Consider the following 25,605-nt stretch of genomic DNA (forward strand, 5'->3'; position numbering starts at 1 on the left):
ATGCTTCAAGTAACATTCTTGACCCTGTTCCATTAATATAGTCATCTCATCGCACGTGCTTCATTCGTCATGCAAGGAGCTTCCCTGAGCGAATTATAATTTGCAAACTCTTGGCACTGGCGGATTTTGTTGAAGCAGAGCAGGTTGCTCCACAATAGCCATGGCCATGCCAGAGGCCAGGTGGACCATCATGTGACAATGGAATGCCCACACGCCCGGGTTGTCGGCAACCCAACGAATAACGGCGTGTCCCATCATTGGAACGACTACGGTGTCGCGTTTCATGCGACGATCCAATGGGTAGACTTGACCAACATCCTCGTAGTAGTCGAAACCGCCAAATTGAGGATCCATTTCACCCGTTTCCATAACCCAAAACTTGTGTCCGTGAAGATGGAAAGGATGAGGTGAATCGTCCTGGTTGTTAATCACCAGCTCAAACACGACCGGCTTGCTAGGATGCGGACTAGCGACAAGTTCATGTAAGGGTTCAAGCACATCATAGTTGTACCAGTCCTCGACTTCAGTGCTGTTTGCATGTGAAATCCTGTGCAGAATGGGCTGGCGATCGCGGCCACGATGACCGTACGGTCGCCAGGTAGATCCGTTCATGAATCCCATAGGTACAATGCTGTATTTCTCTAGGATCGGCACTGTCACGTAGACGAACTCTCGCTTATCGCCCTGGTCAAGATGGAGTTCAGGCGCCGGGTCAGGAATGAGTGGTACTAACGTATCGGGCTCAAGATCATGGCAAGGCTCTGTTGGAATACCAACATCCGTGACATTTGGGCTCCATGCCTTGGACGTCGGTAATTTCAATGTTCGCTTATGTTGGAAAATGAATTCAGACACTTTCCGCCGGTAGCTCCGCAATCGAAGCGGGAACATATGATTCTGCGAGTCTTTCCAAGATGCTGTCTTTCCATCATACGCAACGACTGCCTTACTTTCCAGCTCCATGACCGGGTTCGTATACTGGAAACATTCATGCGACATTTCAGCTCGCATCCACATCCGATCCATCTTGGCGTCAGGCTCTCTGTGTAGGATCACCGAGTAGCGCTGACCGGGCGAAATAGGGATGCGGTGCACCTTCATTGGCTCAACTAGAGTGCCGTCGGCTTCAATAACCGTCATCGTGTGGCCATCGACGCTGAATGTGATATCAGCCAGCGAGCCGACATTCACAAGCCGCAGACGGTAGTTACGATCAGGCCGGAAGTGGAATGAAGTGTACTCGCCCACCTGATCCACATCACCAGCTGGACACGGAACACCAGAGAGCCGGCTGTGGTGGCAGCTGAAAATGTGCTTTCCATTGATCAGCGCATTTTCCGGAACCGGTTCAGCTTTTTGGAGCCAGCGCGAAACGTAACGGGCCAAGCTCTCAGGGCCCATATCATGAAAGTGATCGCCCACAGCAATGGCGACTTCCTCATCCCAGTGTGTTTCATGCGCTGGTGCACGTTCCTTCAGGACTTTACGCTCGTCCTCCCGGGCATGCACAATCAACATGCCCCACAAACCATCGGCGCGTGACGTACCCACATGTGAATGGTACCAATGCGTGCCGACGTCTTCTGGCTGCACGACAAAGCGGTATGTATGCTCGTCACCTGGTGTAAGTGCACATGATGTTACGGCAGATGTTCCGTCCATGACCTGCATACCCCGCATGGACAGGCCGTGCCAGTGGATAGATATTTTTCTGTCAGTACCCTCTGGGTGAACGTCGAGGAGTTTGGACGACATTGGAGGAGGCGGTACTTTGTAGTTGTCGAAAATGTGGTTACGGACCTTCACAATAAGAGTGTCGCCTTCGGTCACTTCCATCATGGGCCCCGGGAATTGCCCATTGATGGTATACATGAGGCGCTTCACACCATCGGGTGCCATGTCAGCACGCTCTACCGTCCAATCAAAGAACCTTTCTTGAGGAGGAGCACTTGCATTGTATGAGGGGTCCATGGCTAATGGACCTGTTGTCACTTCGGTGGCAGGAACCAGCTGCGTGTTTCGTCCCAGACGAAAGGCACCCGTACTAGCATCCCACGCACTGTGAACGGATCCATGCAGGTCAACATCTGCGTACAAAAGCCACAGAACTGCGCTAGTCAAAGCACAGCCCAGAAAGAACACAAGACCGTATCCCACGGTACGAGCTCTGCTTTGGGATCCCATAGAGTAGTTAGAAGGACCAACCTGAATGTGGCTGCATGTCCTCAATCAAATAGTGTCTGTTCGAGAGGGACACGTGCGTGTCCTGCGTGGCTTCTTCACGGATGTGTGGAGTTCGCCCTGAAGGGGAGATCCCATGAAGCGCTGATCGTTACTAATGGAATAAAAAACTGCTATTGACATGACTGTGGCACAAGAGGCTGGGTTTGTAGAACCGTTGGCTGTTCAACGATAGCCATTGCCATGCCGCTCGCGAGATGAACAAGCATATGGCAATGAAAAGCCCACACACCTGGGTTATCAGCGACCCAACGAATTATTGCATGTCCCAGCATAGGAACGACGACTGTGTCACGCTTCATAGCACGTTGCAAATCGAACTCTCGCTGCACTTCAGGCTTATAGCGATATGCGGGAATTTCCATCTCACCTGTATGTAAAACCCAGAACTTGTGGCCATGCAAATGGAAAGGATGCGGACCATCATCCAAGTTGATGAGAACGAGCTCATACACGACGGGATTGGTAGGGTGAGGACTCACGACCAATTCGTGCTCACGGTTGACTAGGCCATGCTGCTCCCAGTCCTCAACCGTCGAGTAATTTGTATGCGAGATACGATGTAGAAGTGGTTGTTGCGAGGGTCCACGCGCGCCGTAAGGACGCCAAGACGTCAAGTTCATATAGGCCATAGGCACGCGAAGTTTTTGACGCGTCAATACCTCAATGTTGATGAACTCGCGTCGATCACCTCGCTCAGGAATAAACTCTGGCGCTGGATCGGGAATAAGCGGCACAAGTGTACCAGGCTCCAGGTCGTGGCATGGCTCGGATGGGATCCCTTCGTCCTTAATATCTGGACTCCAAGCTTGGGTGGTAGGCCGCTTTGATGCCGACGTATACCGACGATGCTTTTCTGTCGCCTGTTGGCCAAAGAGCTGCCGAGCGCGGAGTGGCGACAGCCAGCCGCCCGATAGTGGCGGCATGTTAACGTCGTAAGTGACGATGGCCTTGAGGAATGGATCTAGAACGGGATTCATATACTTGAAGCATTCACCCTCAAGTTCTGCGCGCATCCAAACGCGCTCGTGCCGTTTGCTGCTCGGCTCACGGTGCAGAATCACTGAGTATCTCTGCCCCGGTGAAATGGGGATACGATGTACTTTCATAGGCTCGACAAGCACACCGTCCGCCTCAATGACTGTCATAGTGTGCTCGTCGACGCTAAACATGACGTCAGCTAGTGAGCCTACATTCACAAGACGCAGGCGATATTGCTGGTCATGACGCAAATGGAACTGTGCATATTCTCCCACTTCATCCTTATCACCTGCGGGACAAGGCACATCGGTTATGCGCGACATGTTACAGGAGAAAATGTGTTTACCATTAATGAGCCCGCTGTCGGGCACAGGCTCAGCGCTGGACAAGATAATGGAGACGTACTTCCCAAGACTCTGGGGGCTCATTTCATGAAAGTGATCGCCCACAGCAATGGCGACTTCCTCATCCCAGTGTGTTTCATGCGCTGGTGCACGTTCCTTCAGGACTTTACGCTCGTCCTCCCGGGCATGCACAATCAACATACCCCACAAACCATCGGCGCGTGACGTACCCACATGTGAATGGTACCAATGCGTGCCGACATCCTCCGGGTGCACAACAAAACGATATGTTGTTTCGTTGCCTGGTTTTAACGGACAGGATGTGAATGCGGCGGCACCATCCATTACTTGGGTTCCTCGCATTGACAGGCCATGCCAGTGGATAGCAAACTTGCGATCAGTGCCTTCGGGATGAACGTGGTCCAACTTAGAAGTAATAGGAGGCTCTGGAACTTGATAGTCATCCCAAATATGATTACGAACGTGGACAACAACTGTGTCACCCACTGTGGCTTGTATGGTAGGTCCTGGGAATTTTCCATTGATTGTGTACATGAGACGCGGCACGCCATCAGGTGCCTGGATCCGACGGTCCACAGTCCAGTCGTAGACACGCTCACGAGGAGCTTCATTTGGATTAAATGACGCATCCAGCGCCATGGGATCAGATTGCTGCTTGAGCGCAGTGTACACGCGCAACGCGCTCCAACTCTCGTCCCATGCATGTTGTAGCGTCTGTTGGAGGGTTACGTCCATCCAAACCAAACATGTGAACAGTCCAAACAGGCCCAGACCCACAACATAAAGTATCCAACGACGTGTACTCCATACGACGGCAGCTACCATCGTGGTCCAGCTGAAAGGCACCACATACAAAAGGTGCTCCGTTTGCACGTGAGAACGTTGAAGTGGCGCCCTGGATATCTTGACCCCTCCCCACCTTTCCCACGTGCGTCTGCATTCATTTTCTTTTTACTGTGCAATTGCTTGCAGTCGGTCCTTCTCTTTTCTTTCCGCACAGACCAACCAAATGTGGATGATTCGACGCGTATGGTGCTGCTGGGCTGCGACATCACTATATAGAAGTGTTAGAGGATAGTACTCGAAAAAGGCATCATTATTCTTTACAAGCATTGACCATTGAGCGTCGTATTCTACCAGCGAAATGTGTCCATTGTGGCCCGCCAGAGATCATGACATAGCCAGAGCGGAACTCTGCGTCAAGCGTTTCGTTTGACCATGCCACTGTGGAACTCTGGTTGACAGTGTCAAAAAGTGCATGAATGTAGTGTATATCGAGAGAGCGAGAGTTAATCACACAGTGTGGGCCCGCAGGTCCAGAGACATGAGACCCAGCGAGATTCAAAGGTATCGTTATCTTGGGTTGCTTTTAAAAGTCAAGAATCCTTCAATGGGCACCATATCAATATCGATTCGTTGCGCATGGGCGTGCTCATTCCAAAGTTCGTTTGCCTCGAAAGGGTTGATACCTTTAGCAGCTGTGCCGACAGTGACGTGGTGTTTTTCGCGGAAGCCAAGCGGCTTGTCTGAGCCCCATTCACCACAGTACATCGCTCCCACTTCGAATGCCATTACACGCTCGTTCCACAATAAAGCACTCAGTTTCACATCCACTGAAGGATGCAGCCCCTTGTGTTTCGTCGCAAACTTGAAGAGATTATCCCATGTGTCTTGGTCGGTTTTGCCAGACTCGACGTCCTGCCGGTGAATTAGTGTGATATGGGGGTCATGGATAACGCGGTTTCGCGCTTCAATGTTCTCAAGCATGCTGCGTGCTGACGCAGACAGCTCATTTGTAGCTGCTTTCTCCAGAACTTGCTTCGTCAACATGTGGACCTTCACCGGGAAGAAAACGCCCAAGTACGACGACGGATGAACCGCCAATGGATCACTTTCGGCTTCCATCTTTGGCAACGGCTTGCGCACAGATGGCTTATACGTGCATGCCACTTCTAACGCTTCTGAGATTTGTGGATCGCTTGGCATAGACACATCCATGATTGGGCACAAGTGATGCAGGATCTGTTCGAGTGTTTCGCGCATGGATTTGTGAATATCAAGCCAGACGGCTTCATCGAACTGATCGTCTGCCACTCCAAAGGATCCTTCTCCGGACTGAGCGCCTTGGAACGGCTCGCCTTCCTTGATGAACCGCGTTAGGATCGTATCATATTGGAAATGTCCCGGTGTCTCAATCCGAAGGCATTGATGTCGATCACCGCGCTCGACGATTCGGTTCGCGCACACCTGCTGAATCTCTGAGTGTGGCAAGCCATTGATACGCCAGACCAATGCGCACAGGCGGATCCTGCCAGTCTTGCCCTTCTCTGGCTCGCTGAGTCGCCGCACAATGTCGACCATCTCATTTCGATGCTTCAGAAGGTGATTGTTGCGATCTGCAAGGACCACGTTGTGTGCCAGGAGCTCTTTTTCAACATTCTTCAAGAAGCCTGGGCCTGTGCGCTTGGTTTGCACATCATCGCTCTGTGTGTGGGCCCAGCCAAATAGATGCCGAAGCGCCACACATATGGCCGTCTTACCACAGCCAGGTACAGCCATAGGTACAATGAGGGTTTTTTCATACGGGCGATCATCCTGCCGCAAATCGCGCGTTTGCGGCGTACGACATTGCGCTAGCGATTGCAAGGCCATCTGGCCTTGTTCTGACGCCTTGTACGCAAGGAAATGATCGCGAAGCGCGATAATTCCGCGACCCTCGTTGAAATGAGCAAACAATGCAGGCTCAGGTATGATGTTCTTATCGGAATTGCCATACAAGCGATCGTAGCACCATTGAATATACAGGAGCGTCTCTGGCCGCCTAGACCGCGGTGTGGGTGGATAAGGTTGACTGAGGCCAGCAGCACGATCAGCAGCAGCTTTAGCATCATCCTTACGCTTCATCTCTCGCTTCAGCTTTGCCTTGGCTCGCTTCAGCGCATTCTTACTCGGTGCATTCAAGAGAGAAGTCTCATCCGCTTGCGGTGATGTCTCTTTGTCTTGTTCTTCGTCCTTCTCAGCCTCGTGATCCTGACTCTCTTGATCATTGACATTCATGTTCTGCGCAGCAGAGCGCAAGGCGACAATCTGAGCTGCATCCCAATGGCTTTTGTCGCGAAGCATGGTGCGTGTTAACTCGCGCCAATCGCGGTACATAAGATATGGTTCGTCAAACTTGATTTTGTAGAACCAGGTTTGGCAGGGATGGTAAGGCGGCGCGACCATGCCATCGGGACAACTTGGCATCTCGCTTGGCATACTCGTGCGCACCACAAATCCTTCGATCGGCTCGTCATGCAAAGATCCCGTAGCAGCGACTTCTTTGGCAAAAGCTTCGACCTCAGCATACGTGTCAAACGTCAAGAAGCGCACAGGAATAAATCCCCATGACTTGGCAAATGCATTCACTTCCTCCATGGGCCGGGTCATAAAGTCAATCGAGTTTTTGTTAAGGCCATGTAAATGCAAGCCAGTGCGCTCCGGCGGATACGGCAGCACATGCTCTTCAAAGGAGTCATCGCAGAGCTCCAATACGGCAGTCTCGTCGCGATCCCAAAGCTCAGCGGCTAGATCCTCTTCAGTCCGCTGGCACTTGGCCAGGTGGCGTTGGACCCACGACCTTCCCATCTCGGCGTGACTTGGCTTGTCTTCCTCGAACTCGAGACCAAGCGAGTGCTTCGATGTAACAAGCAGCCGCTTCGGCGTAACAGCCGAGAGGAATATAATACATCCATTTTCCTTAAAGGACAAGACGTACGGCCCGGTCGAGAAGGTAGAAATCACTTCCGGCTTGGTCCAAGGCAGCTCACCTTGGTTGAAGAACTTGTCATAACCGCGGATCAAGATGCGCTCGTACTCGCCTACCTCATCACGCATGCGCTCTGTAAACAGGCCTCGCGCTAGCGTTGGCAAATCGTCAGGGTCCTGACTGAACTGACGGTATGCAAACTCCTGCGCCTTCCACGACACGATGTCATGTTCGTCAGGGTCTTCCGCGGACGGCGGGAGCGTGAAGTGCGTCAGACGCACAAGCGGCTTCTTGTCACGGTCCGCAGCTGTGTGCAACGCCTGAACAAACGCATCAACCCGCTCGTTGCGTTCGTGCATCTGAGCTAGCTGATCTGTCCTCTAGAGTCACTGTTCTATGAACGAGTGAAAGCTTGGGCCTTCTTATATTTTTGCATGCAAAGCCAAATTCTGCTGAGTCATCCTTTGGTCACCCACCATGACACATCAAGGTGAGTCAATTTCGCACGGCGGGGCGATAGCGAATGACTCACGGCACACACATGGCGGTAACACACGTCTTCGTGAGCAGTCTCCGCATCGACCCGTACGTGACGAACATATACGCGAGCGGTCCAGGTCGCCGCGGCATGATGAAGCTCGGCCGGCACGCCTTGCCGCTGAGCCAATCTTTGAGCGTTCTGGTTTGCTCGCAAAAGAAAGCAACAGTGTGAATGGCATAGCGCTTAAGTACCACGAACCGCCTGAGGCAAAGAAACCACGTCATCCATGGCGTCTGTTTGTGTTCAAAGATGGCAAGGAGATTGGTACGTTGGCAAAAGTGGTGCTCACCAGGTTTTAGACATGATTGTGCTTGGGCGCCAATCTTGTTACTTGTTGGGCCGAGATCGCGCCGTTGTCGACATACCAACAGAGCATCCTTCATGCTCGAAGCAGCACGCTGTGATTCAATTTCGGCAAGTCACAAAACGCAATGAATTTGGCGACACACGTCGACACGTGCAGTGCGTATTCTTTTATGTCTCCAAGAATGCACTTCCCGGTACTTATGCAGGCCCTTCCTACTTGATTTGGAGTCCGCGAACGGATCCACCGTAAATGGCGAAGACATTCCAACGTCTAGATACTACGAACTTCGCACAGGCGATACATGTCAGTTCGGCACAAGTAAACGCGAGTACGTTCTTCTAGACGAATCAGTTGCTCCGTAGATTCAGCCAGTACGAACCAAGCGGGGTTTAGTCATAACCTAGGAATCGAGCCTACTGGCACCGTACGCGCGCGCGCACTGCCTTGTGGCAGACATTGGATAGGGTGGCTTGTGCAAGGGACACGCCATGCCTTATCGTGTTGAATACGCGTCGACTTCACGCGCTACATGCAAAGGACCCCAGCCCTGTGCAGGTTCGAAAATTGAAAAGGGACAGCTTCGCCTTGGAACATTGACGGAGATTCAAGGACACCATGTACGTTCATTTGTGTACCCACTGTGAATTAACAGTGCCACGAAGGGTATGGCTTGGCGTCATTGGGGATGGTATGTATTATTCACGAGTACTAATCATATGAAGCACTACCTCACGCGTTTTGTCGAACATGAGAAAAGAATTGGAAGATGTGACGCAAGAACTCGACGGGTTTGAAGATTTGGACCCAGTTGATCAAGAAAAGGTCATGGCGGCTTTTGCTCTTGGTCATGTGCGTGAGAAAGACATGACGCCATGCTTGCGTGAAAATGAACATGAGCATGCGGAAGAGAGGAAGGAAGTAATAGACATGGGAGATGCAACGGCGACTAGTCACGATCATAGCAAGAATCGCGCATCGAAAAAAGCTGGCAAGAAACGCGGTCATCCGACTAACGAGGAAAACACGAGCGATGATAATGACGGCGCATCGCCACCCGCCTATATCGAAGATCTCCCACCCAAGCGGCAACGGAGACGCCCACAGTTTTATGATCCATCCCGTACAGATCTATCTCGAAGATCAACAAAGCAAGCCGACATGGGAGCTCATGCAGAGGGCAAAAAATATATGCATAGCGACGAGAATGCAACGCATGAGACAGCTGAGGACCAAGAAGAGGAAGATGATGAGGAGGACGAAGACGAGGACGAGGAAGACGAAGACTCTGACGATAGTGATATATTTGAAGGAGACGACGACGACGATGACGATGAAGACAACGACGTCGAGTCTTCCTAACCCCCGCCTGATGTACTAGAACAAATTGCCTACGTAAACTGATTGTTGTACGAGATCAATTCCGACATAAGCAGCTGCGGTCCTAGCAGAGGCGATGACCACCAGTGGCCTTTCATTGCGTCGAAACTTGTCACGCACGGCCCTTGATCACGTGGAGGGCTTTTCATCCTTTTACCCCAACCACCACCATGGGCGTACTTGGACTAACGCGATGGACGAATGATGTGGAAAGGATTATTTCTAGCGAGCTGACAATTCCTGTCCCTAGCGGAACAGGAAGTGTACTGGAGAATGGTGAACCTATCCAGCTGAATCCAGACGGAGACTGGCTTGTGATCGATGCGTGGGCATGGATCCACTATGTATGGCACTCAATGAACACGAATGTGTATCAAGGAGGCTCATTCCTGCAGTTCCGTATCGTTCTAAAGGGCTGGATCGATACTTTGCGAGCGGCCGGCTTCCACATTGTCGTGGTGTTTGACGGACCGCGTTTGCATCAAAAGATTGGCGCTATGTTGTCGCGCACCGAGAACTACGTGCGGCTTAATGCAAGACTTATGCGTGCAGGACGCAACTTGCGGAACGACCATGAATTTGCACACGCCCGTATGCTTCCACGTGGACTTACTGAATTTGTATGCGGTCTGCTTAAGTCGTACGACGTCGAGGTGATCATGGGAGCGGAAGAAGTTGATGGTGTCGTGGCTCAGCTCGCCGATGAACGTGCGGGATACGTACTGAGCCGTGACTCTGACTTTTTGATCCTATGCGCAAATTCGCCAAAGTGCAAGGGTTATATTTCACTCAACTCTATCGAGTTCATCGCGATGGAGACTGCTGCCCCCCAGCCGGAAGTAGCGCCAGCCGATGACGACGGTTTCACCACGGTCAACACTGGCAAAAGGAACAAGAAAGCAGCGCAGCAGGCCAAGAATGCGCACCTGCCACACACGATGCAGACGCCTGTTTTGCCTTCGCAAATGGAAAGCTTGCGTCCTACAGCCGTGCGCTTGCGCTGCTTCTCTTCGTACAAGTGCGCCGAGCAACTCAAGCTTCCGATGTCGCTGCTTCCCGCCTTCGCTGCTCTTGTGGGAACTGAAAATCGCACGGCAGCTCAGGCCGAGTTATTTAGCGGTCTGTTGCACGGCGTGTCAAACCGAATGAATGTGATTGCATCGCATCTTGCTGAGCAGTTTACAGCTATCAAGGAAGGCACGGCTCCGCCACCAGCGGCAGAAAACTCTGGCAGCAGTGCTCCTGATGGAGATGCCATTCGTGAAGAAGAGCAGGATGGTGACAAGGATGAGTCAGAGTCGGAGCAACTCGACATGTCGGACCCTGTAATCCGTCTGTTGGCACAGACATTCGACAGTCTAGTGCAGTTCGGACGTCAGCGCCGCGGTGCTCCATTGCCAGTATCATGGGCGAATCGCTCGACTATTGTCAAATCGATGCATGAGACCGCGCTATCGTACATGCCGGGCCAGGGCAGTGAGGCAATGGACCGATTCATGGCATCCACGGACTGTGAGGCCTTGAAGAAGTACCAGGATGCGTACTGGAAGGGCCACTTTGATCAGGCTCTGATCTCCGCAATGCTTGAGCGCGTTTACATTGCACGCGTGTACTTGGAAGAGCCAGAAGAGCCGGCATCACAACGTGTGATTGTGCGTCCCATGCGCCAGATTGTCTGGTCGATTCTTTTCTCCGCCTGGTTTACAGCTCACCCAGAAGAAAAGGCCAAAATCGAGGAGGCTTTGGAGCGGATGCGTTTGGAGGAAAAGGCGGCTGAAGAGGAAGCCAAGGTTCACGTGGAAAATGACAATCAGGAGGATGGCGATCAGCATACGCACGAGGAAGTCGATGTGGGTGAAGATGACGACGAGAACGATGACCATGAAGTCGATGACGAAAAGAATCATGAAGACGAGGGCGAGGGTGCCACGGAAGAAGAGCAGCCAGAGCCGGAGGAAACCGGTCCTGAGCCCCTGACGACGGTCACCGAATACACTCGTACGGAATATGCTTTACGCAAAGACGATGTGCCAGTGCATTTGCTTCCTGTGTATTTGAAGGGCATCGAAAAGATCACTCCCATGCCGCCATCTCTTGTACCGATGGTCGAGAAGTATGCTGAGGCACTTGAGGCCGTCAGTCAAGATGCGACCAAGCCGGCTCCTGCGCCTGTGTTTGCCGCCGAGCTTCCGGAGTCCGAGCGCCTGGATCTGTGGCGATACGTCCACCACTCATACATTCCTGAGCTGGACTTGCTGCCTGCTGATGTGCGCTCGTTTGCGGCTGGTCTGCGCTATACAATTGTGACGAACCATGAGCGTCTTGGCACGCTACGCACGCGCCACAACTGGACGCAGACGGAAATCGAGGCCGCTGTGTACTCTGCTTGTATTTCGCGTCGCGTGAGTAAGGAAGCGTCGCCGGAGGAAATGCAGGCTATTGTGGACGCTTACCCGTACGGCTCGCCGACGAACCGAGCCATCACGCTATGCACGACGCTTGGATTCGTTCTGCAAATGAGTGCCCTCTTCACGCAAACGCTGGCTCTGACTGAACAGATTCCAAACTCTCGCCCGATGTGGGAACCACCGCTGTTCCACGCGTGTCTCGGCATGATGTCAGACACCAATGCATCCAAAAAGACATCACCGCGCCATGAAGCGTGGACCAAGTTCGAAGATGCTCAGCTTTACGACACGCTCCTGTCAGTCGTACTGCATGGACTTGAGCGGCGCGTTGGTCGCACGCGCACTGCGCCGACACAGCAAAAGAAGCGCACCGATGGACCACGCCAGCGCCGACACTTGGGTCTACTGGAAGAGACGATGCTCTAGGTCTACTCTCACACGATGCGTGTGCTAAATTATAGCTTTTCCGGTTGGGACAAGACTCTCCATCGCTTTCGTCTGTCTGCCCTCGTAGCGTACATACAGCACGATTGTTAGCGCCATATTGGGAAATGTGGAGAATGCGCAGAAAGACAAGCGCGACAAAACAATGACGGTGGCGTCGACCCGATTGATGCGTCAATGTGCCCGATAAATGGAGATGGGGTCTGGCTTTAATCTACTGCTCTACAAGGTTTGAGACACGGCGACCGGGAAAAGAGCGACAAATTTTATTCTTCCAGAGCCCCAAAAAAGGGTGCGTCATTTGTGTGAGCATGTCGCGCTGGTACCGACCGCCCACACCGACACTATATGAAAGTTTGGACGAAGAACTGGATGCTCTAGACTTGGAAGGTGTGCGCGATGCAGAAGAGGGAGATAATGCTGGCTTGACGACCTGGTCGCCCGCTGTCTACGCAGCCCAAGATGAATCGGATGACGAGGATGAGGAGCACTTTGATGTGGACGAAGAAGACATGCATGCCTATGGTATTCCCGCAGCTCGAGGCTGGCGCCTAGATGCACGGTGCGTACACATGTGCTTGCGGAAAGAGCGCAAGAATTAGTACTAACACGTTTGGTGTTACTGTGTTTGTCTTTTGCAGCACGGCTGATACACTTGAGTTCAAACAGAAAGTTTTAACCATGTTCTCCGACGAACTGGGCCTGCAGGGATGGACGCAGGCGTCTGTTGCACCTGCGCTTTTCCCACTCCAGGCTGAACGTCTTACACTCAAGCGCATCAGTGGCGCATTCACCAACGCCGTCTTTTTTGTCGGGTACAATGCAGCTCCGGGCCAATCACCGTCACCGCCAACACTTCTCTTGCGTGTGTATGGTATAGGAAGTGAAGCGCTACTTTCAAGACGTAGCGAGCTGTTGATTCTACACACGTTATCGAGTCTTTACGAGATTGGGCCGCATATTCTCGGCACTTTTGCGAACGGGCGTGTCGAGGAGTTTTATGAGTGTGAACCGATAGGTCGCCTCGGTCTCCGCGACTTTGGCTCACCAGAGAATGAAGGTCCGGCATGCTGGGTCGCTCGCCGCATGCGCGAGATGCATGAAGTGCCGCTCGATGTCATGCGCACCGTGCTTGAGCAGGGTGACTTGAAGTCGCCTAGTGTTGGATTTGGACGCGGGATTGAGAACAACATCATGGCCTCGAGTCACCATCTCAGTCGCCGCCGACACCGTCCTACTGAAACAAGCTCGCCGGCGTGGCTCAGTTACAGCTACTTTGCGCATCCGTCGCCAGGCCTCTTTCCTAAGCAAGCGAATGCGTCAACGATGTCGTTTGACTCTTTGGCCACTAGCTACGACTCAATGGCAAGCCCAATCCGCTCCATACTTACGCCCAATGGCGTGCCAACTATGCCAGGCGACTCACACATGAGTCCACTCGCCCTTGGACCTTCCGACGCGCCACCACTGTCCACCTCGCCGGCATCACGAGCCCCTTACCCAGGTGTTTGGCGCCGCCTTAAGCGCTGGACGCGCGAAGCTAGCAAAGTTGTTGAATATGTGAATGCATTCGCCAATTCTCCCGAAGGCCATGCCGTCTGTGAAGCGTATGGTGTGGGTCCCCTTCCTGTGACTCTCGACACACCCCGGCCGTCGAAAGTGGCTCTTGCCGAGGAACTTCGTGCTACCCGATATCTCTTTCAAGATATGATGCGATGTCTTTTGGCTGTGGACTTGCCGATGCTGTGTTTCGAAATTTCCGCGTACAAGCAGTATGTGCGTGCTTGGGAACGTGCGGAAGGCAAGAGCCGCCGTGTATTTTGTCACAATGATTCCCAATATGGGAACTTACTTTTGCTGCGCTTGAACGAGCGCGGCGAACTACCAGCCATGGCTTCAGGTATGCCACGGGACGAACCTGTATCATTCGGCAAACCACCTAGGGATGCATCACCTTATCTCTCTTCTCGCTCTCGCTCGCGATCGCGATCTCGTTCACACACAAAGGAGCCGCATCAGCGGCTCGTAGTTATTGACTTTGAGTATTCAATGCCGAATCCTCGTGCGTTTGACATCGCGAATCATTTTCACGAATGGCGTGCCGACTACGTTCATCCAACGCTATCTTGGAGCCTTGCGCACCACGGTGCATATCCAACAAGAGAAGAACGTCAGCGATGGCTGCATGCATACGTGGATCAAGGTCGCCGCATGCATAAACGAGGCCACAGTCCATCGAAGCTTCTGACTCCTGAAATGTTACCTAGTGTGTCAGAAATGGCGCTGCCCCCTTCTGTAACATCAGAAACTCCCGGATCAACTCAGTGCTCGCCTAAAAGCTTGGCTTCGCCACGCTCCCCCCATTCTATTCAGGCACAAATTGATCGTCTTGAACAAGAGGTTAGTGTCTGGTCTCCTGCAGTGCATGCTGTATGGGGTCTATGGGGCGTTGTAATTGCTGGTGACGAAATTTCCATGTTGTTAGATCACATGAAAAAGTACGTGCAGTCCACGCCGCAGGGTCTGGTGGTGGACGTCAAAGCTTTGGACGACGACGCACATTCCAAAGCTGATCATTCGGAAGAGTTTGATAATTTGCGCTTTGCACTGGGGCGCTTTGAAATGTTCCGACAGGAGCTTGAAGAACGGGGTGTACGGCCACAGTCACAGGTACAGTTGCACAAAACATAGTCGTAAGGCCATTATTACCGCGGCCTTCATTGACTGACTTTCTCGTTACACTGGATCGAGGATAATTAATAGTAACATATGAGAGGAGAGGGAAAAGAGAGAGATTCAAGTGAGTCTACTGAGCTAAAGTCTATGGAAACATTAGGCTTTCTCAGCTTCTTTATCCGTATTCGCCTTACTAGACTGTTCTGACTTAGCTTCTTGCGATTGTGTGTTACCAGGTTTTTCTGCTGAAGTTTCGGCATTGTTCTCAGCCCTCGACAGTTTCTCTTCTTGAGACTGCACTTCTGGCTTCTTTTCAGGTGACGACTGATCAGCGGACTCGCTTCCACCCTCCTTGTTGTTCTTGTCGTTGCTGACTTTGTCGTCAACCTGGTCAAGGCCCGACGACTGGCTCGATGCGCCTGCACTATTCACAGCGGCATCGCGTGTCACCAACTTCATTATGAGGTCAAACACTTCCTTGGGCACTGCTTTTTGGTAGATCATCACAAGCTCCACAGGGGCGGGATACACTTTCAAAGCCTTAAAGAAAGCAATCGCGGCAGGAACATGGTAAGCTGCACCTTGGGCAAAGAGTGCTTCGCCCGTCGCGACCTGCTCCATGAAAAAGGCCTCTTTCTCTTGCACACCAGACGGCAACGCGCCTGGCTCGGCAGCATCGCGGACAGCCTTCTCAATCATCATTGTCTCTTGTTGAGCCGCTGCTTTGAGTTCTCTCTTTGCTTCCTTCATCGACTGTTTAGATTGCTTACGCAGCTTCTTACGGAACATAGGATCATTCCTACGCTTGTAATCAAAGTACACTGCGTAGCCAATAGCAGCCACGGCAAATGTTGACGCTGTCGCTGAAAGGACCGTCGTTAGCTTCATTGTATAAATAAGTCAATTCGACGCTCAGATCCGCCTGTATGGCGCCTTTCCAACGAACAAGCGACCGCTCTCGCACTGCTTGACCCCTTCTTGCCTCGTCATATTCCCACCCGATTTTTCCATGTAAAACCTTTCATTACCCATCCAGTTAGGCAATAAGTAGCTTGTGTGCATCCATCCCGGGATCACGTGATAGACGATCTACCCTTGACGTGCACGTAGGGCCCCAAATGTGGTGGTCTGGGCGTGCAGCAATGAAGGCGCTCCGCCACAACTGTCGATGCGCTCTGGGACAAACCCGTTTCGGCGCGCGCAGGTGCCGCCGAATACGTCAATCTCTACACCGGTCACCGCGCCGCACATTCAACCAATAGAGCTTGATTTGACACCGCTTCGTGCGCATTATCTCAAAAAGACGCTGGTTTCTCTTCAGTTGGAAGAAGAATTAAAGGCAATTCACCGCCCTGATGTGCTTGAACTACTTGGCCCGCCATTCCGTAGCTCAAAACGAATACAGAATGACGAGTTGCCTTTGTTTCGTCACATATTGCACCAATTTGTGCTCACGTTCCCATTTTTCCAGAGTGCATCACCAGACTTTTTCTCCAACAAAGTGCAGCTTTTTGTGGAACGCATGCTGGAGCGAAACCTTATTGTCCTGGATGAGTTTGACAACAGTCATCATTCATCGTCGATGGTGCAGAAAACAAAAGCGTACTTGACCATGCTCTTGAGTTCTGGTTTGCATGCACAGGGCGTCGAAGAAGATATTGTTCGCATCTGTGAAAATGACCGCCAACGCCTTTCATCTTTAGATGCTCGTCGACATGCCGCGCAAGATCCTGGACATGCATTCACGACAAAAGTCAACATTGTTTGTGTCCGACGAACGCTAAGTCGTGGTCGAATTCGCCACAAGACCCTTGATGACTTTATCATTGCCACTCATTTGAACAATGACGAAATTTACGTAGCAAGACGGTACAAGGATTTCCGTCAACTACACCAACAGCTCCGTGCTCTTTTTCCAACGGAGGATCTGCCAGATCTTCCTCCAAAAGATATGTCATCCACGGAAGTGCAAGGATCTCTCCAACCAGACTCGAATGAAGAGTGGACGGACCTGACGGCCGTCACACCGAACTCGCTCGTACGCGAGACAAATCGCTTGACGCTACGCGCGTTCCTGCGCAGCATTCTGGCGGTGCCATCTGTGGCTGATAGTGAAATATTTCAGGAGTTCTTGACGGGTGATCCGACATTCCTAACGAGTGAAGACAAGGCAGATGTCGAGATTAGAAGACGAGCTGATGCTGTTCGAGAGTCCCAGCATCGAGAATTTGCGGACAAAATGGCTGAGCGAGTTCGTGACTTGCAGCTGCATCTTGACTCGTTTAAGTCCATGCTGAAGCAACCGGATGGATTGAGCCATGTTTTCTCCACAATCCGAGAGTGCGCCCATGTCGATGAGCTCCCACCAGAATACAAGGTCCTAGTAGATTGGGCGACTGTATCCATGGCTTCAGGTCTTTTTTCGATGTTCGTCGGTCGCGACTCATCATCCCGCGCATTTGCCCACCTGAAGTACATGCACTCCATGATGCCTTATTTTGTGATTCGCAATATTCTTCGAATCTCCAATCCCGTCGCCATGTTGCGCTCTTTTCTAGACTTGTTCCTTGCGCAGCCCTTTGGTCAAAAAAGCCTTTTGCAAAGAATGTACACGGGTAAGCTGACTGAAGAATTAAATGAGATTAAAGACCTGTCAGCGACTGTACGTGCCAAGATACCCGATCCTCTATATGCCCGTAAAGTACAAGAATTTGTGGCTCTTCCCTACGACATGCAGTGTCTGTTCCACGAGCAAGCAAATGCCGAAAAAAATGACATACTTACGGTTCTTCTTCGCTCGCCTTTGACTGCCGAACTAAACACCCAGCAAATGGAACAAGTTAATCGAGCCAATATAGCGTACCGGCGTTTGAGGCGACAGAGGGCACATGCTCATTCACTCGGCGTTCCCGAGCCTGAGCCCAACTCAGATGATGCATGGCTGTTAGAGGACCTACATGTGTACCTTAACTTGTGTTCAGCTATGCACATTAAGGAACAACTCATTGGTTTGATCTACGATCACGCAACTACTGATTTACTTAAAGACATGGTGACGATCTTTTATGCGCCTCTCGCGCAGGTATATCGTGTAGCCAATATCAGTGACACGTTGGGCGAGATTCAAGTGTTCATTTCTGATCTGATTAAAACTGTCGATGACCACACAGCTCTGCAGGCTTCTAATCCTGATGCGATGGTAAGTGCGTTTGTTAACTTGGTCCAGCGACATCAACAAACATTTTACCATTTCGTGCATCAGGTCCACTCGAAGGGGTCCGATCTCTTCCAGCGTCTTATTCGATGGGTTGAGCTCTTTGTCAATTATGTGCGAGATCCGCGCGAGCCAGAATCTTGTGGTTTAGGATGGATCAATCTTGAGCAATGTCTTACTGACAGCCGCGTAGATCGTGCTCGTGTCATGGCCGAAGTCGATGAAGTGATCCGATTTGTATACCACCGCAAACTTCAGCGAGAAATCAAGCGCCGGCGCAAGATGGCTCGTAAGGTTGTTTCAGGTGCAGCTGACACTCCTCAAGAAGAGCAAGCATTTATGAATACCATGACAGAACAGTTTGGCTTTGGTACAGGCCTGCAGGATGAGATCGAAGAGCTTGACAAATCGGAATTAGAATCAGAATCAACCGACTCGTCAGACGATGATTCAGGGCCTGAAGATGCCGATGCTTCAGCCATTCGACGTGAACGAGTTGCTCATGCTCGCACGACACCATCAACACCTGACTTCTATTCGTCCGAACCGAGCACTCCGACGATTCGAGCTATGCTGCCGACACTACAGAGAGTTTTGCGAGACAAGATAAACTCTCGTACGAACCCCATTTGAAGGCTATGACAATGTATCTCCATCAATCATCCAAAAAAAACTTTTTGTAGACAATTCCATGTTTATCACCTACATACGGGTTTTAATAATTTAGTCCTTCTTTTCACCCTCGCCAGAGTTGTTGCCGCTGCTATTGTCCGCCTGGGAACGGCTCTCATATACCTTTTTGAAGAGACCCAGCGAGGCCTGTTGAGTCTCGTCGATCTTTGCCTTGATCTCATCCGCATTCACACCATCATCGCCTGTAACACCGCGGCTGGCAATGGCCTCAAGTTCCTCGACCAGCTTTTGAACCTTTTCAGCCTCTTCCTTGTCAATTTGGTCCTTGAACTCGCCCATTGCCTTGCTGGTCTCGCTGGCAACGCTCTGCGCACGGTTGGCTTCCTCAATCACAACACGACGGGCTTTATCGGCTTCAGCGTGCTGCTCAGCATCATTTACCATACGCTCAATTTCTTGGTCAGAGAGACCTGATCCAGCGGCGATAGTCATACTCTGGTCCTTGTTGGTGGCCTTGTCCTTGGCGCTTACGTTCACGATACCGTCAGCATCAATGTCAAACGTAACCTCGATCTGAGGCACGCCCTTTGGCGCTGGAGGAATACCAGTGAGCTGGAAGTTGCCCAGCAGCTTGTTATCCTTGACAAGCTCACGCTCACCCTGGTAAACCTGGATATCCACAGCCGTTTGCCCATCGGCTGCAGTCGAGAAGACTTGACTCTTTTTCGTGGGGATCGTTGTGTTGCGGTTAATCAAACGAGTGAACACACCACCCAAGGTTTGAATACCGAGCGAAAGCGGAGTCACATCGAGCAGCAGAATGTCTGTCACATGACCAGAAAGGACACCGCCTTGAATCGAAGCGCCAATAGCCACGGCCTCATCTGGGTTTACACCCTTCGATGGCTCGCGCTTAAAGATGCTCTTAACAGTCTCCAGTACCTTCGGCATGCGGCTCATACCACCAACCATAATGACGTCATTCACATCCGTTGGTTTGACGCCGGCATCACTGAGGGCCTTGTTGCATGGCTCAACTGTGCGTTGAATCAACTTTGAAATCATGCTCTCAAGCTGGGCACGTGTCATCTTGGTGTTGATGTGCTTAGGTCCCGAAGCATCCGCCGTGATATATGGCAGGCTAATGTCCGTCGATGAAGTGCTCGAGAGCTCGATCTTGGCCTTCTCGGCCGCTTCGCGAATACGCTGAATAGCCATGCGATCCTTGCTCAAGTCAATGCCATTTTCCTTCTGGAACTCCTTGACAAGGTGCTCAACCACTACAATATCAAAGTCTTCACCTCCCAGGTGCGTGTCACCGTTGGTCGACTTGACCTCGAACACACCCTTGGACATCTCAAGAATAGAAATATCGAATGTACCACCACCCAAGTCGAAAACGGCGATTGTGGCACTGTCCTGGCGGTCCAGACCGTATGCCAGAGCGGCAGCAGTCGGCTCGTTAATCACACGCAGTACTTCAAGACCAGCAATTGTACCAGCGTCCTTTGTGGCCTGACGCTGGGAGTCGTTGAAGTATGCAGGCACAGTGATCACAGCATGCTTAACAGACTTGCCGAGGTAGCCAGAAGCAGTATCCTTGAGCTTGCCGACAATGAAAGCACCAATCTGCGATGGGGAATACTTCTGACCACGAGCTTCGAGCCAAGCATCACCGTTTGTGTGAGCAACAATCTTGAATGGAACGTTGTCAATGTCCTTCTGCACTTCACGGTCAGTGAACTTCCGACCGATCAAACGCTTGGTAGCAAACAATGTGGCCTCTGGGTTCACGACGGCCTGGCGCTTGGCCGGCAGACCAACTAGGCGCTCACCATCTTTACTGAAGGCAACTACCGATGGTGTCGTACGACCTCCCTCCGAGTTCTCAATCACGCGGGCTTGTTGGCCTTCCATAATCGATACACACGAGTTCGTCGTACCCAAGTCAATGCCGATCACTGGGCCGGACACTTTGCCAGAGTTGAAACGCACACCACCAACACTGGAAGCACGAAGCGACTGCGAGAGCAGGCGGCCCGAAGTGGGCGCCATTCGAAGTCCACGAGTAAGTGCGCCAATCATGGTGTTTAAGGGTATACCTTCAGGATAGCGCTGTGTGGCAAACGAGGTGGCACTTTTTCGCTTCTTGTACGAACCAACGTGTACGCGCCTTCCGAAGCACTCCGCCTTCTTTGGCCTTCTGCGGCTTTCTGCCTCCACGTGGCTCTCACGTGGGAAAAAGTTGAATCGTTCTAGCTCGTCCAACCTTGTAAAGCATTTATCTTCGTCGTTATGAGTCGCAATACTCATGAAGCATTGTCATTCATGTTTCTAATGGTACTGAGAAAATTTTAGAGATCTGCACCTAACATCATTCAACCATGAGCTTTTTTCGCAGCAATAGTATGTGATTAATCAAGCTTTGCAACATATAACTGTCTAAAGTAGTTGACATGAAAGAGAAACATTGAGTGTCAAGCAATTTCCCCTCTTCGACAGAATAAAGTCAAGGTTGAAAGGATCTGTTATATCCTACAACCTCGGATGTGTGAGTGAGGATTTTTGTGTGTTTATGTTTGTCTATGTCTTCGGGTTGTGCTGAAACGAATCAAACCGAAAAGCGCCGAAAGATAAGGCGTCGTTGTCAGTCACAATGCAGGCCAACAGTGGGATGCTTTGTTACATATGTATCCGAACTAATGCGATTGCCAAAGACGAGAATAACCATGGAGTCTCTAGTGCGGACCAAAGACAGAAGTTTAGGTTGACAGCCTATCAGGATGTCTAACTTGCTCTGTATGAAAGTGCCCTTGTGGCGACAGATACTTCCGAGAGCAAATCGCATATGTTCAGGACCCATGTGACGTGGACATCGAGAAGAGAACACTCACAGCCATAGGTGAGTATTTACCTATCACAAATCCTGCTATGTATAAGATGCTTTCCCAATATGAACAAAAAGATTGAAGTGATATTATATTTGGTGAGCGAAGCCGGAGAAAAGTCAGCCTCGCTGCGTTTCTTTTTGAAGGTATGCCTGCCAGACGGAAATAAGCTGCTTTCCCACATTAGGCTCGAGTTCTGTTCCGTCACGAGAGACTTTGATGAGACGGTTATCACGCCATGGATTCCGCAGGTTGTGAATCTCAGAAAATGGCAAGGGGGTTGTTGTTTTCCATTCAATATAGAAAGGTTGTCCCACGTGCAAAGATCTTGACGCGTGTATTGGACTCAAGGGACTCGACTCATCAGCTGAGCCAGAACGTAATGGGGTAGAGGCATCTGATGGACCATTCGCTTGAGTACGATGGCGAAGTGATTGCGAGTCTAAATCAGAAGCAGTGGCTTCTGTGTCCAGACGAAGATTGTGCAGCTTGGCGCGCACAGCTAGGTCTTCTTGAACCTGATTATCAGCATCCATAGATGGTGTAAGAGACACATCAGAAGCGAAGGATGATGGCCTGTTATTCTCTGGAACAGAATCTTTGGCCTCATGGGCCACATGCGCCGATGAAATAGGGTGTGGCTCATTGTGACCGGGTTCTGGACCGCCTGAAACTTCCAGGGATTGCGAGACTTTATCTTTGTCTGACGAAAGATCACTCTGCGACAGGGATTCAGTTGTGGGAAGCGCCCGACCAGGGCGACTAGTCATAACAGCATAGCCGAAGAATTGACCGCTAAAATTTTCGCTGAAAAACAAAGTCACCTGCTCACTGTTGCGGAAAGCCTGGTCGAGCACGGGTTCATTATGTGGCTGCGTGCACCACACATTGGTTCGGAGGGCCGTCACCAACGCATCCGCAGATCTCGACTTAAGAATAAAGTAGCGGTTCGAGAAGTACGGATGCGCAAGTAGGGACGAGTTTGTCGAGGAGAACGAACGCTCTTCGGCATCTTCCAATACACATTCGCTTTGACCCAACTCGAGAAAACGTTCTTTCTCGAGCTTTCGCTGATGACGGAACCAGTTGGTATGCACACCTTTTCCACGCTGAGCAGCAACGCCTGCGTATTCTGCATCTTCCAGCTTTCGAGGACGACATACCATGCGTGGACAAGACGACTTTGTGCGCAGGGGACGTCCATGAAAATACGCGCATGCTCTTTCTAGGTGTTCTCGAGAAGCATAATTCACAAATGCACAGCTTGAACGAGAAATTATAAAGATTGACAAAATTCCGGCAGGGTTGTCTGTCTCATACACACATGCAGGTCCAGTTGCTTCATTGGGTTCATCAGCAGCTGTCCCGGAGGACACGACCGATGCACTAAAGTTTTCTGGAATACTGCTGAAAAACTCCCAAAGCTCTTCGAGAGTGGCATCAGAAGGCACATTGCCGCACCACATGACAAAAATAGAGCGTGTGCCATTTACCTGGTTATCAGAGGAAGCTCCGAGTATGTTCCGAGCAGCTGGGGCATTGCGTTCTTGTTTCTCAGAGGCACATGCGACCGTATCAGTCAGCTGTGAGGAAGTAGGGACAGAGGGTGGGGGGATTAGCACGGACTCGTTCGACACTGACGGTGTCACTGGCTCAGTTGAAACTTCTTTCACACGCTGCTTTTGTTTTTGCGTATTCGAACTCGGAGCAGGACGGTTGGAAACTTGCGGTTGGGTACTGCGACGACGACGAGCGGAATTAAAGCCATGCGACTTGTCAGAGTACGGTGCCCTTTCATATGATGGCACAGCATAGCCCGGTGATACGGGAACAGGTGGCTGAATCAAATGAGGGGGATGCATGGTGGCGCCAGAGGAGAAATTGTAAAAATGACGCGGGTCATGGTATACGTAACGACCATAAGCATTGCTAGCACTTGGGGATGGCAAGGCCGGATACATAGAAGAACTAGTGTTCAAATACATAGGGTCTGATGGCGAACGAGAGTCGAAACCCAATGGAACGGGAGACACGGCATCTGTAGCAGGATATGCTTGATGCTCGGGGTCATGTCCCATAGGAGTGGCCATAGTGCCTTGAATAGACGGCGAAGGAAATGTGTAACTAACCATGGGGACAGTTGATGGGTCAGGGAAGCATACAGATCTTTGATATACGGGCATAGAATAATACACTCCAATCGGATATGGTGCCATAATGGCAGACCCAGTCCCGAGAACTTCATTTGAAGTAGAATCGCGCTCAGGCACATTGGTACGTGCAACGTCCGCTTGTGAATAAGACGAAGGCTCTGAGGGCGGAAAGGCCGTCGAAAAACTAATAGATTGATCTTGTGGATAATATCCGAAGTACAAATAGCGGTTGAATGGGTACGGATCTGTTGCTTGAGTGGGAGAAATACACAATTGGCCGGGATATTTTTTTCCTGAGGACATTTGCAGGCTCGTGCGTTCGTCTGAGCCCACATGGCGCGGTTGATTATCAGATGGATTGCGAGTCGTGTGTAAGCCTGGCCTTGGTGTACTGTCAATTGTGGATTGATCAAGATTAAAAGATGCAAAGCGTCTCTGCTTCTCAGCGCTTGATCGAGAATCTACTTCAGTCTGAATAGAGGAGGTGGCACGCTCTCGAGGACCTTTTGAGTCAGTGTGGCAATTCAGGAACATACCTTGCGATAACTCGCGCGCAGCACGCGTGTATTGTGCTGAATTAGCAGAGTCATTTTCCTGTGAAGATCCCCCTTTACAGCTCCTTTCCATACAATACCAGCGAGAGCCACTGGTTTACCAAACGCGTAAAAAGCGCTAGCGTCACGATAAGTTCAGAACTTCGACAAGCTCTGATCACTCGCGTATAAAAGAGGGGCCGGAGACTAGCGCGACAAACCCAGTCAGGGCTTCGCTATCAGATCTCCGTGAACTTTCGAAGTCCGATGCAGACAAACGAGCTCTCTGGGTCTAACGCCTTCCCGGCAAACGTCTAAAGTGTTCAAAGACTTGGAACTAACGCGTCAGCCAACCTTTTGCCTTTAAGGCTTCCCGGGGTACAAATTCGTATATTCAAGAATTCATCCAATGACATTGTCGAGCAAGAATAGTCAGGTGTGAACCCTTCGTCTATGGCGATCTTTTTGGGTCCAGTCTCCTCCCGGCCTTTCGCCAAAATGTGGTCGCACAATTGGATCCTTCTCATTTGCTAGTATGCACTCATAATTGAAATACAAAGCGAAAAAATCCAATGAATGAGCATAAAGGCAGTGGTAATCATGAAATATTATTTTGTGATTTAATTAGATTTTCGTGTACAGCCAATATTTTGCTGCGTTTTCAATATTCGACGCTGGCATGTCCCCTGCTGCATAAGGGATCTAATGTATATGGCCGTTGAGGTGGTTTGCAAGTTTCCGAGACCCTGAAGAACGTCACGTTTTTTCATAGAGGGTCTAACTGATGCGTTTCATACATTGGCTCAATTATTCGCCGGATTTTATCGGCAAGCGCGGAACATGAAGTCTTGACGCCAAGGTGGAAATAAACATTCAACAAGACTTTTCCGTATGCCTCGCTAGATTCGGACGATCAAGGTGGGCTTAGAGCTCAATTCTGATAGAACGGTCATGGTGCCACCTGCATTCTTCTTGAGTTTATGAGATAAGAACATGATGAGATGCTTTATGCGATAACTTCTCAATTACATAAACTCCCGATGCTAGGGAAGCGTTTGCGACTTGATCTTCATGCTAGGAAAACGAATGAAAATGA

General features: G+C 50.9%; 11 protein-coding genes across 11 annotated transcripts; 5 read left to right on the top strand and 6 right to left on the bottom strand.

The window, feature by feature from the left end:
* Window positions 1-93: 93 nt before the first annotated feature.
* On the bottom strand, window positions 94-2,184 carry MGL_3078 (uncharacterized protein; the record flags this gene model as incomplete). The annotated part of the gene is made up of 1 exon (XM_001729482.1): window positions 94-2,184. One exon carries the CDS (start codon window positions 2,182-2,184, stop codon window positions 94-96), a length of 2,091 nt encoding a protein of 696 aa, XP_001729534.1.
* A 170-nt stretch (window positions 2,185-2,354) lies between these two features.
* On the bottom strand, window positions 2,355-4,322 carry MGL_3079 (uncharacterized protein; the record flags this gene model as incomplete). Its single annotated transcript, XM_001729483.1, has 1 exon — window positions 2,355-4,322. One exon carries the CDS (start codon window positions 4,320-4,322, stop codon window positions 2,355-2,357), a length of 1,968 nt encoding a protein of 655 aa, XP_001729535.1.
* Window positions 4,323-4,940: 618 nt separating this feature from the next.
* On the bottom strand, window positions 4,941-7,694 carry MGL_3080 (uncharacterized protein; the record flags this gene model as incomplete). The annotated part of the gene is made up of 1 exon (XM_001729484.1): window positions 4,941-7,694. The coding sequence occupies one exon, from the start codon at window positions 7,692-7,694 to the stop codon at window positions 4,941-4,943; it is 2,754 nt and encodes a 917-aa protein (XP_001729536.1).
* A 118-nt stretch (window positions 7,695-7,812) lies between these two features.
* Window positions 7,813-8,175, top strand: MGL_3081 (uncharacterized protein; the record flags this gene model as incomplete). Its single annotated transcript, XM_001729485.1, has 1 exon — window positions 7,813-8,175. One exon carries the CDS (start codon window positions 7,813-7,815, stop codon window positions 8,173-8,175), a length of 363 nt encoding a protein of 120 aa, XP_001729537.1.
* Window positions 8,176-8,930: 755 nt separating this feature from the next.
* Window positions 8,931-9,542, top strand: MGL_3082 (uncharacterized protein; the record flags this gene model as incomplete). The annotated part of the gene is made up of 1 exon (XM_001729486.1): window positions 8,931-9,542. The coding sequence occupies one exon, from the start codon at window positions 8,931-8,933 to the stop codon at window positions 9,540-9,542; it is 612 nt and encodes a 203-aa protein (XP_001729538.1).
* A 188-nt stretch (window positions 9,543-9,730) lies between these two features.
* MGL_3083 (uncharacterized protein) lies at window positions 9,731-12,394 on the top strand (the record flags this gene model as incomplete). Its single annotated transcript, XM_001729487.1, has 1 exon — window positions 9,731-12,394. The coding sequence occupies one exon, from the start codon at window positions 9,731-9,733 to the stop codon at window positions 12,392-12,394; it is 2,664 nt and encodes an 887-aa protein (XP_001729539.1).
* Window positions 12,395-12,967: 573 nt separating this feature from the next.
* On the top strand, window positions 12,968-15,103 carry MGL_3084 (uncharacterized protein; the record flags this gene model as incomplete). Its single annotated transcript, XM_001729488.1, has 1 exon — window positions 12,968-15,103. One exon carries the CDS (start codon window positions 12,968-12,970, stop codon window positions 15,101-15,103), a length of 2,136 nt encoding a protein of 711 aa, XP_001729540.1.
* A 141-nt stretch (window positions 15,104-15,244) lies between these two features.
* Window positions 15,245-15,877, bottom strand: MGL_3085 (uncharacterized protein; the record flags this gene model as incomplete). Its single annotated transcript, XM_001729489.1, has 1 exon — window positions 15,245-15,877. One exon carries the CDS (start codon window positions 15,875-15,877, stop codon window positions 15,245-15,247), a length of 633 nt encoding a protein of 210 aa, XP_001729541.1.
* Window positions 15,878-16,256: 379 nt separating this feature from the next.
* Window positions 16,257-18,935, top strand: MGL_3086 (uncharacterized protein; the record flags this gene model as incomplete). The annotated part of the gene is made up of 1 exon (XM_001729490.1): window positions 16,257-18,935. The coding sequence occupies one exon, from the start codon at window positions 16,257-16,259 to the stop codon at window positions 18,933-18,935; it is 2,679 nt and encodes an 892-aa protein (XP_001729542.1).
* Window positions 18,936-19,025: 90 nt separating this feature from the next.
* Window positions 19,026-21,248, bottom strand: MGL_3087 (uncharacterized protein; the record flags this gene model as incomplete). Its single annotated transcript, XM_001729491.1, has 1 exon — window positions 19,026-21,248. One exon carries the CDS (start codon window positions 21,246-21,248, stop codon window positions 19,026-19,028), a length of 2,223 nt encoding a protein of 740 aa, XP_001729543.1.
* A 694-nt stretch (window positions 21,249-21,942) lies between these two features.
* MGL_3088 (uncharacterized protein) lies at window positions 21,943-24,510 on the bottom strand (the record flags this gene model as incomplete). Its single annotated transcript, XM_001729492.1, has 1 exon — window positions 21,943-24,510. One exon carries the CDS (start codon window positions 24,508-24,510, stop codon window positions 21,943-21,945), a length of 2,568 nt encoding a protein of 855 aa, XP_001729544.1.
* Window positions 24,511-25,605: the final 1,095 nt, after the last annotated feature.

The sequence above is a fragment of the Malassezia globosa genome (genome assembly GCF_000181695.2).
Source record: "Malassezia globosa CBS 7966 chromosome Unknown mgl_sf_8.1, whole genome shotgun sequence".
In the NCBI taxonomy this organism is placed as follows: Eukaryota; Fungi; Basidiomycota; class Malasseziomycetes; order Malasseziales; family Malasseziaceae; genus Malassezia; species Malassezia globosa.